The 18,612-nt window shown below is 42.8% G+C and overlaps 1 protein-coding gene across 1 annotated transcript; it reads left to right on the forward strand.

Annotated features, from left to right (window-relative positions):
- Positions 1-2,223: 2,223 nt before the first annotated feature.
- trappc3 (trafficking protein particle complex subunit 3) lies at positions 2,224-11,670 on the forward strand. The gene is made up of 5 exons (XM_079522331.1): positions 2,224-2,435; positions 3,080-3,177; positions 5,403-5,502; positions 8,245-8,427; positions 9,969-11,670. Exons 1-5 carry the CDS (start codon positions 2,394-2,396, stop codon positions 10,086-10,088), a joined length of 543 nt encoding a protein of 180 aa, XP_079378457.1. The 5' UTR covers positions 2,224-2,393; the 3' UTR covers positions 10,089-11,670.
- The last annotated feature ends 6,942 nt before the right edge of the window (positions 11,671-18,612 follow it).

The following is an 18,612-nucleotide window of genomic DNA, read 5'->3' on the forward strand; positions in this document are numbered from 1 at the left end:
ATTCACCGCGATGGGATAATTGCCTTGAAGCGAGGAGGCAGCGTGCAGGTTTACTCCAAGTAAATCATCCAACAACAACAAAATATATATGAAGCTACACGATATTGCTGGGATAGAAGATTGATTGTTTTACGATTTTCAAGCGCATCTGTGTCCAGTTATTTATAACGAGTGTTGTTCTCTCTCTCTCTCTCGCTGTGGTCCTCTTCTCACCTCCCTTTTACTGGCAGCGGCACTGCTGCTGCACACACGCACGCACGCACGCACGCACTCACACACATTCATTTGTTTTTTCCTTTTTTTGTTTTTCCAAATTAAATGTTACTTATTTATAGTGCCAATAATGTAGATTAGAAATGTAAAACATACCAAATTTTATCATATCAAAAAAAGTATTTTGTATTTATTTGTCTCGTGTTTTTCCCCCTTCACTGTTTGTAAAACTCCGCCACCTCCTGGTGAATTAGAAGAGGGAATTAGATACCGTAGTAAGATTTTGTTTTTTTAGTGATCCATATACTCTATTAACCTTCAAGGCTAATCCAGAGTATGGATTAATAGAACAAGACTATCGTAGATATGTTTGATCGATGTTGACATTAAAATCAATGTCAATTAATAGATAAAATACAAATAGTATGGTATTGGTATTAGTAAATACATTCAGTCTTGAGGCTAACTCTGGACCAGAAGGTGGCGGTAGTGCACCAAAAAGCTGTATGCCAACCGTCAAAAACAAAAAGAAGTTTGACGGCTGACCAGTGGTTGCCATGTCCGCTTATTATAAGCGACGTTGTGCCTGTTTTTCTGTAAAGTTGCTTGTAAATATTTGTAGTTGCCAGTTGTGGTTTTTTGGGCTTGTTTCCTAATGTTGTTTAAACCAGCGTTACATTTTCTAGTCAAGGACCCCCCCCCCCCCAAATCTTATATACATTTGTCTGAAAATGAAAACATGTTATGCCAGCAACCCCCATACAAGATTTGTGTTATTAAAAATGTTCAATATTCCACATTTTCCGAAATTTCTTCAAGATTTATTTGAAAATAGTAGATCTAAACTCGAGCTCAAGCTCGAGCTTGTTCAAATAGCCCATACATGTTAGAGGGCGAAGTGCTTGCTTCTTTTTTGAAAAGGCCCTCAGCTCTGAACTCTGAATCCATTCTTTTTGGATCAAGCAGTAATCTCAGCAAGGCAGATGGCTTCTTGATTAGAGTGGGTGACAGTATTATCACACGAAAAGATGAAATTACCTACCTAGGTTCCATCCTGGAGGCAAATCTTTCCGGTGATAAAATGGCCACCAACGTAATCAAAAAAGTCAACCAAAGAACATAAAACAAGAACAAAGAACAAAGAACAAGATTTTTATACAGGATCTCCTCACTGCTCGACAAAAACACCTTGAAGACCCTAACAGGAGCCCTCGTACAAGCTTTCTTCGACTATGCATGCACCTCTTGGTACCACAGCACCTCAAAGGCCCTTAAAACAAGACTCCAGACTTCCCAAAACAAATTGGTCAGGCTTCCACTTGGCCTCTCTCCCCGAACCCACCTCACCCCTGCCCACTTTGACAGGCTGGAATGGCTTAGGGTTGACGACAGAGTACAGCATCTTGCAATGGGTCTGGTGACTGGTCCACACGATTCGATACAACACCAAGATACCCATGTACATGTCTAAATAATTCCTTAATGTCAATGAAGTCCACACCCACAACACCAGAGGGAGTTCAACAAACCATGTGCAACCCAGATTCGGCACAAACAAGGGACTAAATTAATTTCGCTCCTATGCCACCAAAATGTGGAACGCCCTACCAACAGTCATTAAGCCATTTGAATCCCTTGACTCCTTCAAAACCGCTCTCAAAGGGCACCTACGGACGGCTGCAATTCGAAACTGGCCCCCGTAAAATCTGAATCCCCCCACTCACCCCCTTTTTCCCCTCACCCTATGTGTTTTCCCTTTTTACCTGTATGATGATTTCCTGCTTTTTGGCTATATAGAACTTAATAGAAGTGTATATTTGTACGTCTCGACTCTAAATGTTTTGATGAATTGAAAACGATGGGCCCTATTGTAATGCTTTATGGTGTTGTCCACTCACAGTTAACAGTTTTTGTATTGAGTTGTGCTTGAAATGTACTGTAATTCTGCAAACTGTTAATAAATACTTCAATCAATCAATTATTTTGGGCTTGTTTTCATAGACCCGGTTAGCTTGTTTCTCTCACACAATCTGGCAACCCTGCAGCTGACCCGGAAAACAAGAGCCTCAGCCTACTCATCAGCTCTGCTGCTGCTTAATTAGCCACAAACAAATAAATAAAGGATCAATATCGAGTGACCGCCTAGTAGTGTGTGCGTGTACCTCGTAACACAATACACAATGTCCAGGCAATCCAACCGAACGACAGACAACAAGAAGATGGTAAGTGACTGCCTCCCACACACACACACACACACACACACAACAGCTTCATGCTAACGTATAGCCACTTTAGCTTAAGACCTATATCGGTTCATTCTTATTTCTTCCTCGCCAAGTCAGTGTTTCTGTTTTGTTATTTTCCAAATCCCTGTCATCAGAATTACATCGAGTGATTCTGCTGTTTATTGCACTATATTATTATTGCATGCAGGGCTTGGTGGTGTGCTAAGTGTCGCTGCAGGATTATGCATCCCTCAATAATAATAATAATACTAGTATCATAGTCTTTACTTAAACATTGCACAAAACTACTGTATTTAGCTAAATGAGCTTACCAAATATATTGTAATGCATGTAATTAAATGATGACATCAGTTCAAATTCAGTCTAGCCGGTTAAATGTCACCCACACCACAAGGGGGAACTGTGAAACCATTGATGATCTCTATAGCAGCATAAGATTTAGACTCATAGATGTATTTAATCGATTCTGACAGATCGAAAACAAGCATCTACGAGAGTAAATATTAGGCAAATCCATCTAACTTTAATGCTTATTATTTCCAATGATAGTGACATTCATTCATTATTATTTTCCAGTGAATTTAATCTCATATGTGCTCTTGTTTTATTGACTCTTGTAGAACTCTGAACTGTTCACATTGACCTATGGAGCTCTGGTCACTCAGCTCTGTAAGGACTATGAAAATGACGAGGAAGTCAACAAACAACTGGACAAGATGTGAGTGAACCCTTCTTTTTATATACCTTTTGTTTGGGGGGGGGTTCTATTCAGTACAGTTCACTGAACTGAACAATTGTTCCAATTGATTCCTCCCCACACACTTTTCTGTGTTGTCACTGCTGTTGTATCATACTGACTCACCTGCCAGTGAGGTTCCCCCACTGGGACCCGAGAGCCTAAACCATATCCGTAAATCAGCTGTAAACCTTGTATGAACCTGTGTTCCAATGAATCCAATCTTTAGTTATTATTTAGTCACAAGTATGTTAATAATACAACATTTTACAAGATCTTATTTTAATTATAGAGGGTATGCGCATGCATAAAGTGAGTGGCAAATCGAGTGGCAAAGTGAGTTTGACGTCATTCAATGCAATCAGATAGGACTTTTCTGTTTGGATGTACGGGCTGTCAAGGCCAGAAAGTAGTTTTTTTTGCCGCTCAGTAGGCGTTCCCGCATAACTTCCGGGTATGATGATGATGTCACACGCATACCCTCATTGGTTAAATATTTATACGACACACAATACTACTTTCAAACCTTTCTAAAGTAGCAGAAGTAGACAATCTACAAACTTACAACTAGGCATGTAACGATATATTGCAAATCGATTCAAACTCACTGGTGACAATTTAAATCTCGATTAAATTGCAATTTGAATCACTAGAGCGGTGCCCACTGGAGTCTCTACAGCGGTGTATGTTGGGCACTGGCCTAATTGGAAAGATGCATGTTGGCAATGATGCCCCAGTGCCACCCATATATTATGTTTGTGTCCCTTTTATGCCCATATATGAACTGGAGTTCTTTGTCAGGCATGCCCAAATTTGGAGTCTATGCAGATGTCAGAACAGGCCAGCTCCATATGGGGCAATTTGTTAGGCATGCCCAAATATGGAGTCTGGCCCGGGCAGAGGCCTTTTGTGGCAGACAACCGTGAGTCCGACCGACTCGACACCGGGCACTGCACTCCCTGCGGGGGTGTGGAACACATGTGTCGAATTTGAAGTCGGTGGGGCGAACGGTTCTCGAGTTACATGGACTACAGACGTACAGAGATTTGGTGCATTTATACAGGAGTAGTTGGATGATGCAAACGGCAAAGGCACGTAAAAGAAGAAAAGAGAATTAATAAAAGAAGAGTTTTCAGTCATTTGCTACTGTATTGAAAAGATGATAAGATAAATAAAATACTAGATTTGTGTAAGAGAAAAAAAAAAGATTTGTCATTTGTCTGGAAAATTATTTTGTTTAACATATCGTGAAAAATGGTGTCGTATCGTGAGTTGAGTGAATCATTACATGGCTACTGGCAGTCACAACGCATCGCCATGCATTGCGACACTATTGTACAACGAAGTTGAGCATTAATTTACAAGGTTTCTGCCTTTTGATAAGGTTTATCAAAAGGATTACAAAGTCGGCAATCATTGTTCTTCATAATGTCATTCATGCTCAACAGAACCCCCCCCCCCCCCCCCCCTAAGGCCTTAGAAGGCAGTGAGATGAAGTGTGATGAAGGCTGGATAGCCGAAACGTTTGTCTCCTGACCAACATGCAAGAATAAATTATTGAGGCCCAGGCGGCTGGTGTAGCCGTCTGGGTGCCTTGGCTGGTAATCCAGTCTGGCAGTGTGCTGCGGGTTCGACTCCCGATCCCGACGGCCTTTACTGCGTGTCACCCCCCCCATCTCTCTCTCCCCATTTCCTGTCAGCCTACTGTATAGCTATGCCTCTATAAAAAAGAAAATAAAGGCAATTTTTTTTATTGAAATGCAGTCTTGGTGTGTGCGACCCATTACCGTTATTTATATATATGATATGATTTGATCGGGTAACGCACCTTAAATCAGAGCACGGTGGTCACATGAAGGGTCTCCATTTATGCCATGCAGTGGCCAGCCTGCGTCCGGGTAAGATGAGGATGCATCTCTTGGCTTGAGTCTGCAACCTGAAGTCAGGAGATGACTTCCGACCCCTGAACCCTAATCAGAAATTCCTTCTGTTTTACAAGACCGCAACCCCCCCCATAAATGTCCGTGTGCATTTTGAGCTGTCTGCTATCTCGCTACAGAAGCCTATCGTATTATTCTGTCTTTCTATGTGGTGCTTTGTCTCTTTTTTTTTCTCCTCCTTTTCCAAGTCACCTTCCAAAATGTTAACAAGGGGAACGTCTCTATCTCTTCCCTTCCTTCCTCCAACCTCTCTTTTCTCTTTAACAGGGGTTATAACATCGGAGTGCGTCTGATTGAGGACTTTTTGGCACGCTCCACCGTCGGCAGGTGTCAGGATTTCCGAGAAACGGCCGATGTCATCGCCAAGGTAATGGGGGAGATTGGGAGCCAATCAGAGCGTGACCACGGAAGTCTCCCAAGATGAGGGCGGAGAGTTGGTGGAGGGGTGAACGCCGGAGAGAGAGAGAAATGGAATGTAGAAATAAAAAATCACACCCGCCGTGTGAAGTGAGGGGCGCTGTTATCATCGTACATCATGATGTAACATGTCGATTTGCTCAGACACATATGACGTAAATTCTCCATTCATTGTCAATGAGAATTTAATAATTGCGATTTGCTCGTCTATATATGACGTAAATTCTCCATTCATTGTCAATGGCATTTTTGTTTGTGTTAGGACAAAAATCTACACTAGCTGAATATAGCTTGCGCCACTCAAAAATAGAGAATAGAGATTTAGTTTGCATAAATAGCCTAATTCAGGGGTCTTCAACGTTTTTCAAGCCAAGGACCCCTTAGCTGAGAGTGATATGAAGCAGGGACTCCGACAACATATTGTATAAAATCTCATTGATTTCATAGATGGCTTCATAGACTTGTTTGACAGCACTATCATCAGTATGGACTCATGTGTATTTTTCAGACATTTAACCACCGACCGTCAATACTTGAAACTTGACCTTTCACTCATGGTCACTCAATGCGTTGTGAGCTTGTAGATCGGCTATTTTCGGGGCGCAACCCAGCACTCTTTAGCTAGTGGAGATGCGATGTATGACATGGATTTCGAAACAAATTAGTTCAACGCAAAATGCTGCGTTCAAGATCAGGAGACTTCGGGAAAAAAACAATTCTCCAAAATGCTGCCTTCCGGTATATGGCATGGAAACTGGAAAGGAGAGGCATTTGCATTTCTTTCACCATGTAGTAAATGCATTCGTGGTCTGGAGAGGGCAGTTGTTTTACAGACGGGTAAAAGGGCAGGGGCTGAAGCCCCCTTTGACATCTGTGTGCACGTCCCTGACAAGCTCAATGCACGAGGCGTTGAGGTTGTAGATCTGCTGTTTTTGGCTAAATTTCTCTTCAGAATAGGAATGCTAGGGTTCAAGTGGTTAATGTAAAAAAAATAAAATCACACCCGTGTGAAGTGAGTGGTGCAACTCCGTGTGGGTCGCACCCTGGGCGCGACCCACAGGAACGCGCCCAGGGTGCCGGCCCGGTTCCGGCGAGCCGCCCCGTGTCCGAAACAATTGAGAAATGACAGTTACCGTGTGGGGGTCCCCAGGCGGGCCCTCTACTGTATTGTACTCTGTACTGTCACTGTACTGTAACACCTCAAATCATCATACAGTTAATGTGTGTGTGTGTGTTAGGCTGCGCAATAGTGACACTTGGTTGTGAAAACAAACCAAACGCTATTTTTGTGCCCTCAGACACAGCCAGCCAGGGACACACATGGCTGTCTATAGGAGTGGTTTCACCACTCAAAAAAGAAAATCCTACCATACAAAGATTTGGTTCTCCCCCCCGTAGTAACTCTGAGGACCCCACTAGTTATTTAAAGGGAAACTTCACCCTTTTTGCAAAAAAATAACTTTCCTTGGCGTCTTGTGTGTAATATGTGGTTTTAGATTTAGCAGTGAGCCCAGTGTCTCTGATGTCATCAACACTGGGCTTACTTCCTTCCTGGTCTACATGTTGTCTCAGTAAAGCCAAATTCCAATACCCAAAATCTCGGCCACTCGCTCACTTACACTCGGTCTCTCCAGCATGGTCGTGTTACGGTCGTGTTACGGTGAAATTGGTGACCTGCCGAAATATGTGACCATCTTGTGGACTACACGTAACTTACATAGAGGTCTTTAAATGCGTTGCCTAAATGCTGCTAGATTGAACTCCGCTAATAAACAAAGTAACAAATCACAATGATTTACGTTCGGGCGCTGACATTATGTGATTGTCTCTACATGATTGTAACATATTTCAGCAGGTCACCAATTTCACCGTACACCACCTTGTTGGAGTGAGCGAGTGTGAGTGAGCGAGTGGCCGAGATTTTGGGTATTGGAATTTATCTTAAGACAGCCCTCTCCCTATCCACAAGGAGGAGCAGTGCACCAAAGCATTATGGGAATTGTAGTCCAGGAAGGAAGTGAGCCCAGTGTTGATGACATCAATGACCCTGGGCTCACTGCTAAAATATCTAAAACCACATATTATACACATAAAGACCCCCAGGAAAGTGTTCTAAACATATATTCTTTTTGCAAAAAGGGTGAAGTGTCTTTAAAGAAAAGGTTGGTGTGGTAATTCAGCTGGGAGGAAGGCAGAAGCATTTCTGCATAACTCTGTCTGAGTAAGGAAAGCAACGGATTGAGACAGGGGGCTGGAATTTTAACCCTCAACTTGTGGCAAGGCTGCATTGTTTCTAGGCTCTCATTGCTCCTTTCGGCTGCTTTTCATTATTCTGGAGTCATGCAGCTCTGAAACATCTCAGCTATGTCACCACAAAGTCAACTGCTGTGATTTGTGTGTGTGCGCTATTGGATCTTTCTGAGGAACAGATGTCCTCACAAGGACCTCTTATATGGACATGTCGTTATTTGTTATATCTTTTATCTTTAGAAGGAACTACATTTTAAGGTTAAGAGTTAGGTTACGTGTTAAATTTAGAGTCAGGATTAGGTTACTTTTAAGGTAAGGGTTAAGGTGTGCAGTGGTTTTTTGTCTTTTCTACACTACACCTTTTAAAGGTGTGTGTGTGTGTGTGTCCGTGTGTGTGTGTCCCTTCATTCCTAAATTCCATTCCAATCCCTTGTTTTGCAAGGTGGCATTTAAGATGTACCTGGGCATCACCCCCAGTGTGACCAACTGGAGCCCGGCGGGGGACGAGTTCTCCCTCATCCTGGAGAACAACCCCCTGGTGGACTTTGTGGAGCTGCCGGACAGCCACAGCATGCTCGTCTACTCCAACCTGCTCTGTGGCGTCCTCCGAGGAGCCCTGGAGATGGTAAGATCGATCACTGGGGCCACTTTTACACTGGGGTTGAAACTAGTTCGGTTATTTTCCCCCGCCTAATATTGAACCAGTTCAGAGTGTTTCCACTGAAAATTAAATGGTTCGTGAACCTATTTCAGTCAGACAACCTTTAGAATTACTTTAGAATATATACAGGTGCATCTCAAAAAAATTGAATATCGTGGAAAAGTTCATTTTCTTCCATAATATAATTCAAAAAGTAAAACTTTCATATATTCTAGTTTCATTGCGCATAAAGTCAAATATTTCAAACCTTTTTTTGTTTTAATCTTGATTATTCTGGCATACAACTCATGACAATACAAAAATCCTATCTCAAAATATTAGAATATTTTATGAGACGACTAAAAAAACCATTTATAATACAGAAATGTCGACCATCTGAAAAGTGTGTTAATTTATGCATTCAGTACGTGGTCTGTGCTACTTGGAAAAAAACCCTATTTCATCAATGGGGCGTGGCATGGAGGTGATACGCTTGTGGCACTGTTGAGGTGTTATGGAAGCCCAGATTTGCTTTGATAACAGCTTTAAACTCAGTTGTGTTGTTGAATCTAGTGTCTCACACCTTCCTCTCGACAATTTAACTTTGATTCTCTGTGGGGTTCAGGCCAGGTGGCTGGTCAGTTAAGCACAGTGATACCATGGTCAGTACACCAATTACTAGTAGTTATGGCTCCGTGGGCAGGTGCCAAGGGCTGCTGGAACGTACGAGAGATTTTGACATACTCAAGTAAGGTACGAATACGTCAAAATTGTACTTAAGTACAGTACTTAAATAAATGTACTTAGGTACTTTCCACCACTGCGTAATGTGTATGAATGCTTTTGTTTGTGTATATATGCTGAGCATACACACACCTCCATTATATCCCAATGCCATTTGACCGAAATCATATTGTTAGACAATTCTCTCTATATATTGTTTTGCCTTTATTGATAGATTCTTCAGTAGTTGGACAGGAAAGTGGGAGAGATGGGAGGGGGAAGACACACAGCAAACACGCTGTCAGGCTGTATTATCAGCCGAGGTGCCTGGACCACTCGACCGAGAGCAATGTTTAATTACAGCGTATATAGCTAGTGCTACGCGCTGACGTCATGCCATACGTAGTCTTGTTGACATCTGTTCTTCCGGGTTTATTGATTAGTTGATTCATAGACGAGCAATCTTGTCCGTCTGTGCTTGTCGATGGTGCATTTGCCCGTTTGGTCCATCTGTACACTCACTCTCTCACACACACACACACAGTACCATAGTATGTATGCTCCAATGTCTCCCTCCCCAAGACCAATTCCTATATATTTATCAAAGAACGATAACCTAATTTAGTAAATGAATGAAGACAAATAAAATCTAATAATACCCAATTCAACAAAGGTCAACCATAAGACAAAGAATTAGAAAAAGAAGCCGTACAGTATTGCAGCTTGACTAAAACGGATGAATATGAAACCAAAGGGCATAAAAATGAATCATACAAAAGGCTTTCCTGCCGGTTGCGGTTCAGGTGCAGATGGCGGTGGACGTGAGGTTTGCTCAGGACACTCTGCGAGGGGACAACGTGACGGAAATCCGCATGAAATTCATCAAGAGAATCGAGGAGAACTTGCCTGCCGGAGACGAGTGATGACGAACGCGGAGGAGAAACTACCTCTCCTCATTCTCTCCTCTTTCTGCGTCTTGTTCTTATTGGAGAGAATGAGACTTACAAGGCGTACAGACGGACTTGATTATTGAATGGAGGGAATCAAGAAATCGAGTTGGGCAGTGCATCTACAAAGGTCCAAAGAATATTTCCATCTCCCCCTCTAACGACGTTGATAGAGATGATTTGTTTGCTCTGTGAATTCCAAGCCTCTCCATTGACATCGGAATCGATACAAAAAAGAAAGTCCCTCAATAGGGACTATGCATAATTTCACTGATTAAACAATGTCTTTTGCAACCGACTACACAAGTAGTCTAAAATTAAGTGAAAACAGACTGATCTATAAGGCCATACATCAGGAAAAAAAGAGATTGTGAGATATGAAAGCCATTTGGAAATGCTTAATATAATATTCAAATAATCAAATCTTATTGTACATACAAATATACATACATACAAATATTACAAATATTTGACTAGTATTTATTAAACAATTAGTAAGGGCAGCACCCTTTTTAATAGACTTCACAAGTCTAAACGGTGCACATCGCTACGTACTGCTCAGTTCCTCGCATCTACTTTTGTTATCTTTCACAAAGATTATCTCTTTGAGATGTTGTACAGAAAAGAGGATGCAAGGAACTGGTTCAACTGTAACAGACTTGGGAAAAACAAAAAATCGATCGAGCCGTTTCCACACTGCATGCAGTATATGCATGGTCTCCTCCATTACCTGCTGGGTTGAAAATTGAAATAGTTCTTTGGCAATGATCACTGAGCCCACTTTGGCCCTCGTTTTCCAATGGGCATAAGGTCAGAGGTCCAGGGGGTTTGTGCTGAATGATAGCGGTCATTGTTCAGGGCAGAGAAACCAACGTAAACATTGTCACTGTTGGGTGGAAACCTGTTAAACTGTTCAGGAAATAATAGAACAGAATAATAGAACCCGTCTTCCAGCACTTCCATGGATCCAAATCCAATATAGTTATGATTTAGCCACAAGCTCTTGTGAGTGCTTTTCATTGATTCAATATTTGTAAAACCCCACAGGCTGACTTACAAAAAAAGGCAAAAATAGTAGATCTACAAGCTCACACTGTGCATTGTGCGCTTATCAGCTGTTTTTGCAACAAAAAATATGAGATTTCGGCCCAACAGCAACAATCTGTAATCCTCATCTTACTGTATTTGGTCAATGTTGGAGAGGTCTGAAGACATTTTGTGGGTGAGCTAAACCAGAGCTTGTCGATGAGTTAATGTTAACTACATGATGTCAAGCGGTCTATGTGAATCATCTATTGATTTCCAATACCCCGTCTTGTATTTCTCTCTAGGTTTTCTCTCCTCAGACGAGCCCCCCATCATCACTTGTATAGTAACTTATCATTGATATTTGGTCATTTGAACTTGAAGAGGGGTCTGTTTGTCACATGAGGCTTTCATGTTTAGTTTTTTTCTTTGTTAATGTAAAATCTAATGTTCATTACAGCTGCCATTGGTATGGTGCGCTCATTTATGTTGTGACGTATGTCATTTAATAAAACGGACATATTCAATGTTATACCACGTTTTTTTTTTTCTTCAGTGTGCTCGTGAGGGCGATGTTGGGAGAGTTGACACTTCATTACATTCGTGTGAGGAGACCTGGTCCAGCATAACTATTCAAACAGACCTTAACCCATTCTGGCCGGGAACCCCTTTTGGTGTTTTAAACATCGTGTTATACTTTAGCTAATGGAAAATAGTGAAAATGTGGTGCAAATCTCTGAATATATATATATATATATATATATATATATATATATATATATATATATATATATATTATTTCAGAGCGACTGTTTTTAACTCAAATCTTTGCTTCTGGGGCGTCCCTGGAATAACTTATTTTCAGATGGGTCGGCGGCCAAATGCAGATATCTTTTTGGGGTCCTTGACATGAAAATGTTTGAGAACAACTGACAGGGTTTTTCAGAAAACTGTCAGGATTTATAAGACATTTGTAGAATCGTCCTCTAAATGGGTCTAAATGGATTAACTGTTATACATGCACACAACCACACACACGCACGCACGCACGCGCGCACACACTCCACCTTGTCAATTCCACCCCAGTGTACTGTGGGAGGGTTGTTCCTCCACAGCAGCCCTGCAAAGTCAAACAACAATAACAGAGACCTAATGCCTCGCATATGTTTGTTCAGTGTACATGGAAGCAATCAGCCTGCGTGTGTGCGTGCGTGCGTGCGCTGAGAAGCATAGGCAGCTCAACATAAAAATAAAGCAGCAGCAACCTTTTACCAGAGTGAGTGGTTCTGGCCACAACACCTGCAAATAGCTTGACGTCATCCAGAAGTCACGAACACAACTTCTCATTTAGGCCCGCTACACACCTCGTCAATCACGTCAGGCACACAGAGCTAGTCATTCAGTCGCGCACACGCACACACACGCGCACACAACTTCCAACACACACAGCATCCCTTGGTCCCACTTAAACAGTGATTGACAGTTTTCTTTAAATGCCTTGAGAACATTTTAAAATGTTTCTCCTATTCTCTTTTGCGTCTTTAGTTGTGTTTCCACTGAGCAACCTTGCAATAATACCCGCATCAAATTCATAGCTCTCCTGAAAGCACTTACAAGATGACATTGTCAGATTAAGATTTCCTTTTGGAGAGATCTGCAAGCTATTAGCTGCCTGAGACCTTGAGTTTAAACACATCCTATTTTATAACAGCTGTTACGTGAGCACTTTTATGGCTCTGTACTTTCATAATTCAAATAAATGTACCTTGACTGACTTATTTTTTTATTTGTATGACCACCAGAGGTCACTGTGAACATACATTCTCCAGTTGCATGTAACTTTGACAAGCAGTTCACTGGATTAATATATGAGCTTGAATTCTCTGTGTACAGCATGTGGCATGTTAGGCAAAGGTATATGGTGGTAAAAAAAATGAAAAAGCATTTTCAAAATGGAAATTTAGGATGGTTGCCGGAAAACCTAAATAATAAGGATGTCCAGTTTTAGATTGTCAGTATAGTATGAGACTGTATGTCAGTATAGAGAAAGCATGCAACAGATCTACAGTATATTTCCGCATATTTCCGCACCACGGTTGGTGCCAATATGTGACTATAGCCGTTATTTGTATTCTCCGGTTGGCTGAAATCACACATCTGATGGGATAAACACCAGAAAAGTTCACGCAGAGCGAGCCCTGATGTCAGCATGAAATAACCCCTCGGGCCCATACAGGGATCTCTTACCACATTACGTCCACATATCTAAGATACGTTCTGTTGCTCTGTGCTCTGATGTGGATATTGGACGGTGAGTGAAAAGGAAATGGTTTTGTACAGATGCCCAATGTAAATCACTTGGCTGAATTAGAGTTCTGTATCTGGGGGGGACGGACGGACAGCTGGGATTGTGTACTAGTGCGAAAATCTGTATGATTCTGCCATATGCTTCCAGGAATTTAGCTTGAGACGCACACATTTCTGACCCCCTTCACAACCAGACTATAATGCTGAATGTATTACCGTCACTATACCCTCTTATGGGTATTTGCACTCACAGTAAGGACCTTGTCCAAACACACACACGGGTCATTTTCCGTTTCCTATCCCTCATTCCTGCAATACATCTGTTCACTTTTAAATTGTGATTGTTTCCACAGTTTTACCTGATGAATACGATTGTATGGAGAATAAATTGAATGAATGTTCAGTTATGACTTAACTCCTTGTATAATGGCTCTAGGGGGGCCTATGCTAGACTGTTGTTGCACGAGGAGGTTACAGGGAGCATTGCAGAAAGAAGAGATTCTTTTTCAGGCACTTAACCACCTTCCCTACTTAGTAAACTAATACTTAGTTCACTCTGGGGTCGGCTTTGATCTGATTTTTTTTTTTTTCCATAACCAACTCTCTTTGCCGGAAATAACCAATCTTCAAGCTCACAATTGACATGTTGCAACGCATTGTGAAGTTGTAGATCTGCTATTTTCACAGAATGTCCCCACCCTGAATAGGGATGCTATGTTCAAGTTTTAAGCCTTGAGCAAAAGGCTTTTAGAAGCTATTTTTGTCTATTGTCTTTTCTCTGTCTTTATAGTACTTAGACCAGTGGTTTTCAAAGTGGGGTCAAGGGACTAAATTGACCTTTACAAGTATGTACTGTAGCTCTGAAAATATGCAAATGTAACCGAATGGACCCTTTGGTATATTTAGACTTAAGGGAGGTCCTTGAAATGTAAAAGGTTTGAGAACCACAGCTTTCGACACATGGGTTCCCCATCACTCTTTTGTAAACACAATTTGCGAAGTGTCCATCTTCATGTACCCCCCCCCCCCCCCACACACACACACACCCCGATATCTTTATAAGTGTCCATCTTCATGTACCCCCACACACCCCGATATCTTCATGTACCCCCACACACCCCGATATCTTCATGTACCCCCACACACCCCGATATCTTCATGTACCCCCACACACCCCGATATCTTCATGTACCCCCACACACCCCGATATCTTCATGTACCCCCACACACCCCGATATCTTCATGTACCCCCACACACCCCGATATCTTCATGTACCCCCACACACCCCGATATCTTTATGTACCCCCACACACCCCGATATCTTCATGTACCCCCACACACCCCGATATCTTCATGTACCCCCACACACCCCGATATCTTCATGTACCCCCACACACCCCGATATCTTCATGTACCCCCACACACCCCGATATCTTCATGTACCCCCACACACCCCGATATCTTCATGTACCCCCACACACCCCGATATCTTCATGTACCCCCACACACCCCGATATCTTTCGGTAAACTTTATTAGCACAGCACTGGGCAAAGCAAGTAGCAAATGTTGCAGGCATGCAGAGGACGATGTGCAGCGAGCTGCTTTAAGCGGCCTAAATGGTTCCATGTGGGCCTTTTTATGGGAAACAAATGGAGAATGGCACGCTGTGACAGTAAAGCCTAGCGTAGATCCCCGTTCTGACCTGCATTTATTGAATACTGCATCCCCTTCATCTACTGCAGTGGTTCTCAACCCGTACTGACCTGCATTTATTGAATACTGCATCCCCTTCATCTACTGCAGTGGTTCTCAACCCGTCTCATATCAAGGCCCATTATTTCTTCGGCGTTTGAGCCACGGACCACCATTTGATGAGATTTAGCCGTGCAGACCCAGAACTTTGAATATTTTGTTGTCGTTGGATTACTTGGATATGATTTTGTCCACAATTCCATGCTCTAGGTAGGAGATGACAGGCAAACGATCAAAATGACAATTATTCTGCATTCTCTAATTGTGTAGACTTCCTAATTAACAATAGTGTAACTCTTGAGAGCGTAAAATGAAAGCCTAGCGTAGATCCCCGTTCTGACCTAATTTTTCGCTCTCAATAGTTAAACATACAGTAAGGGTCCATTTGGTTACCAACTCTCTGTCATTTAGCTGGGGACCACCTGGAACCCCCTCAAGGACCACTGGTGGTCCACGGACCACTGGTTGAAAACCACTGGTCTACTTCCATTACATCCATTTATCTACCCATCCATTCATCCATCCACCGCTTAGTTTCCCCCTTTCATTCTCCAGCACCATGATTGCTTTCGTTCCTCTCCCTTTCTCACCCTTGAATCTCTCATGTTTTGCCGATGAATTGGGGCACAACTTACAAACCAGGGAGTCTCTGAGTCAGAGGGAATACCCCGAGTCTTATGGCCACGTTCTGGGAAGATGTTGGGAAGAAGTTCATCCAAGTGGTAAGGAAGGACACAGGATGACTATAGAGGTCATTCTAAGGCGTGTCTTTTACATTTGGTCGAGGGGATCGGATCGGGAGATGCCAGTGTATGGATGGCACTCGTTCACTTTCAAGGAGGAAGAGCTACAGAATAGTGCAGCGACTCGGCACTCTTTCACTTTCAGGGAGGGAGTGAGTGCAGCGTGTCAGCAAACCGTTTGTTGTCCCAGTCTGAATAACATGGCCGTGATAATTAAAGAGGATGGTTCTGCAGGTGTGTTGTTTGCTGTATGCTGTATTGTTCAACCTCCCCCCCCCCCCCCACACACACACACACACGTCTCACACACACACACACACACACACACACACACACTGGATAAAATACAAAATGTAATCTATTCAACTGAAGAATGTGTAATTTGCCTTTTTTACACTCGATTTGAGAGAAAGTGAGCACCCTCTTTCAAATTCATGTGAACAGGCACCTCACAGCAAATTAATTTGGATGTGGTTTTGCGATGTAATTACAAGCATCCAGGCACAGTGTGTACCCACAGAAATGTGCGCTCCATCTGCAACCATTTACAATATGAATCATCACCCACTTCCAGGCAAACTTGTTGAGCACTTCCTTTAAGCTTAATAACTCATGGCTTACCCTTACCATTTTGAACACACAATTCATCAGTTTGAAAGTGAGAAGTGTCTCAGAATGGCGTGACTTATGTTCGAGTCATCAGAAGTAATGTTGAGAAATGGTAAAATGAGCTAGCAGGGAGAACCGTGTGTGTGGTGGGGGTTATGTCCCAGACCTCAAAAATGTCCAGAAAGGGTCCAAGTGTGTGCAGGAAAGGTAGGACAGCTTGACATAAAAAAGAAAACAAAACAGAGATGGTTTCTGGTTCAATGAAACTATACAGTGAAGTGCTGTGAGATATTATTCTGGATCGCCGGTGTCACAGGGGATTCCCGTTTGAACTCGGAAGAGCCGATATTTACAATGGGAAGACATGTCAGGTTGAAGTCATTCCAGAGAGGGGCTCATTTCTGAAGACTTCCATCCATCCATCCGTTCTTCTAGACCTGGGCCAAGCGATCTGATGCCTTGTTTTCCTCTTTCTTCCAGGCCTTCTTGGACGTGAGCTGCTTAAGCTGCCCGCCTTCTGCTTCCAATTTCCCGCTGCTCTTTTGTTCTTCCTCTCTCGGCAGGATTTGATGAAGAGTTGTTTCTTCTACGCAGGCATTCTCTGTGATACCAGGCTCTTTATGATACTCTCCCTCTTTATCTTTCACTCAGCCACCACAATATTCTCAACTATTTTGGGGCATTCTTCTCTCTGTCTGTCTCTCTCTACACCTTCCCTTTTCTTTCCTCTCCCACTTTCCTGACCCCTTGGTGGCTTTAGGTGGAGTTTATGTAACTGAGGCAGAACTTTCCAGCTTGGAACAGATCACTCGAAGATGGAGTGAAGGGAACAAGTAGTAACGAGGGAGAGAGAGAGAGAGAAAAAATAGTATAACAAATATGCAAAATTCTATTGAAAAGCAGGAATGTGAGAGTCCTAGTCTGCCCTGGATTAAAGTCAAACCAGGCTTTCCCCACTCGGAGCAGAGTGCAAAGCTGCTTGCAGAATGCACACCAGCTGCACTGGATGGGACGTCGCCATGTGCACTTGTGTGTGTGAGTGTATATGATTATGCGTGTGTGCATCTGCATGTTAGAAACACTTCAGCAATCGAGCCAGTAAGCACACGCCGCCGCACAAAACACGTGGGATGAATCATGTCTTGCATGCAGGTTATCAATCAATCCATCTAACTTCGGAGCAAGATATATTAGGCTAATAGTCCTGTAAATCCAGGCAGCAGCTCTTGACTTAAGCTCTGAGACTTTAACAAGTAACCCCCCCCCCCCTCCCCACCTCACTCGCTTCCAGCATTTGCAAGTCTAGCAGCCGTCAGCATGATGGGAAGGGGTCTGGATGTCCTATTATGTAGCCTAGACATTACAGGTCTATGAGTATGACTTTCCATATTAAACACCTCAAGCTGTCACAATGGAAAATGAAATGGAGACTGACTGGAATCTAAGATGTAGGCTGGGAGTTAACACAAACCTCCCCCCCAAAAGTGGCGGCCGGGGACACATGGTTGTGCATCGAGCCAAATTTATACCCCGTTGCATGGCGGTGTCACCGATCTTCGAGCGAATAAATGGGTCGCATCAATTCTTCTTGGCAAGTGACAGTCTATATCCACAGGGATATAGACTGTGGTCATTTGAGCTTCACTGAAGGCATTGGTCCGCTCTGGTCTCTGTCTGTTCGGCCTCTTCATCTTTGAGATAATGGCTGAGTTTCCCAAAGGAAATATGCATAGTGAGTGGGCGTGTGGTTCTTCTCAACAACACCCCCTTTCACTGTGAACATAGATATTCCATGCCTAGATGTGCCACGCAATGCTAGGCCTGAGGCCTGGTATGGTAGGCCTCAGGCCTACCATACCAGCCTGACCGGTCAATAAAAGAATGCTGAATTAACTAGCTTGGTAACTTTGACTGCACAATAGCCTCCCATTTAACCTCCTTTATAGGCCTATATTTATTAACCCACAATCGAATGTTATTCCATTTAATTCACTTGCACAATGGGACAGTGTTTTCATATAGGCCTACATTTACCTTGCCGACATCAAAGGACATAGTGTC

Source organism: Electrona antarctica (genome assembly GCF_951216825.1).
Source record: "Electrona antarctica genome assembly, chromosome: 15".
In the NCBI taxonomy this organism is placed as follows: Eukaryota; Metazoa; Chordata; class Actinopteri; order Myctophiformes; family Myctophidae; genus Electrona; species Electrona antarctica.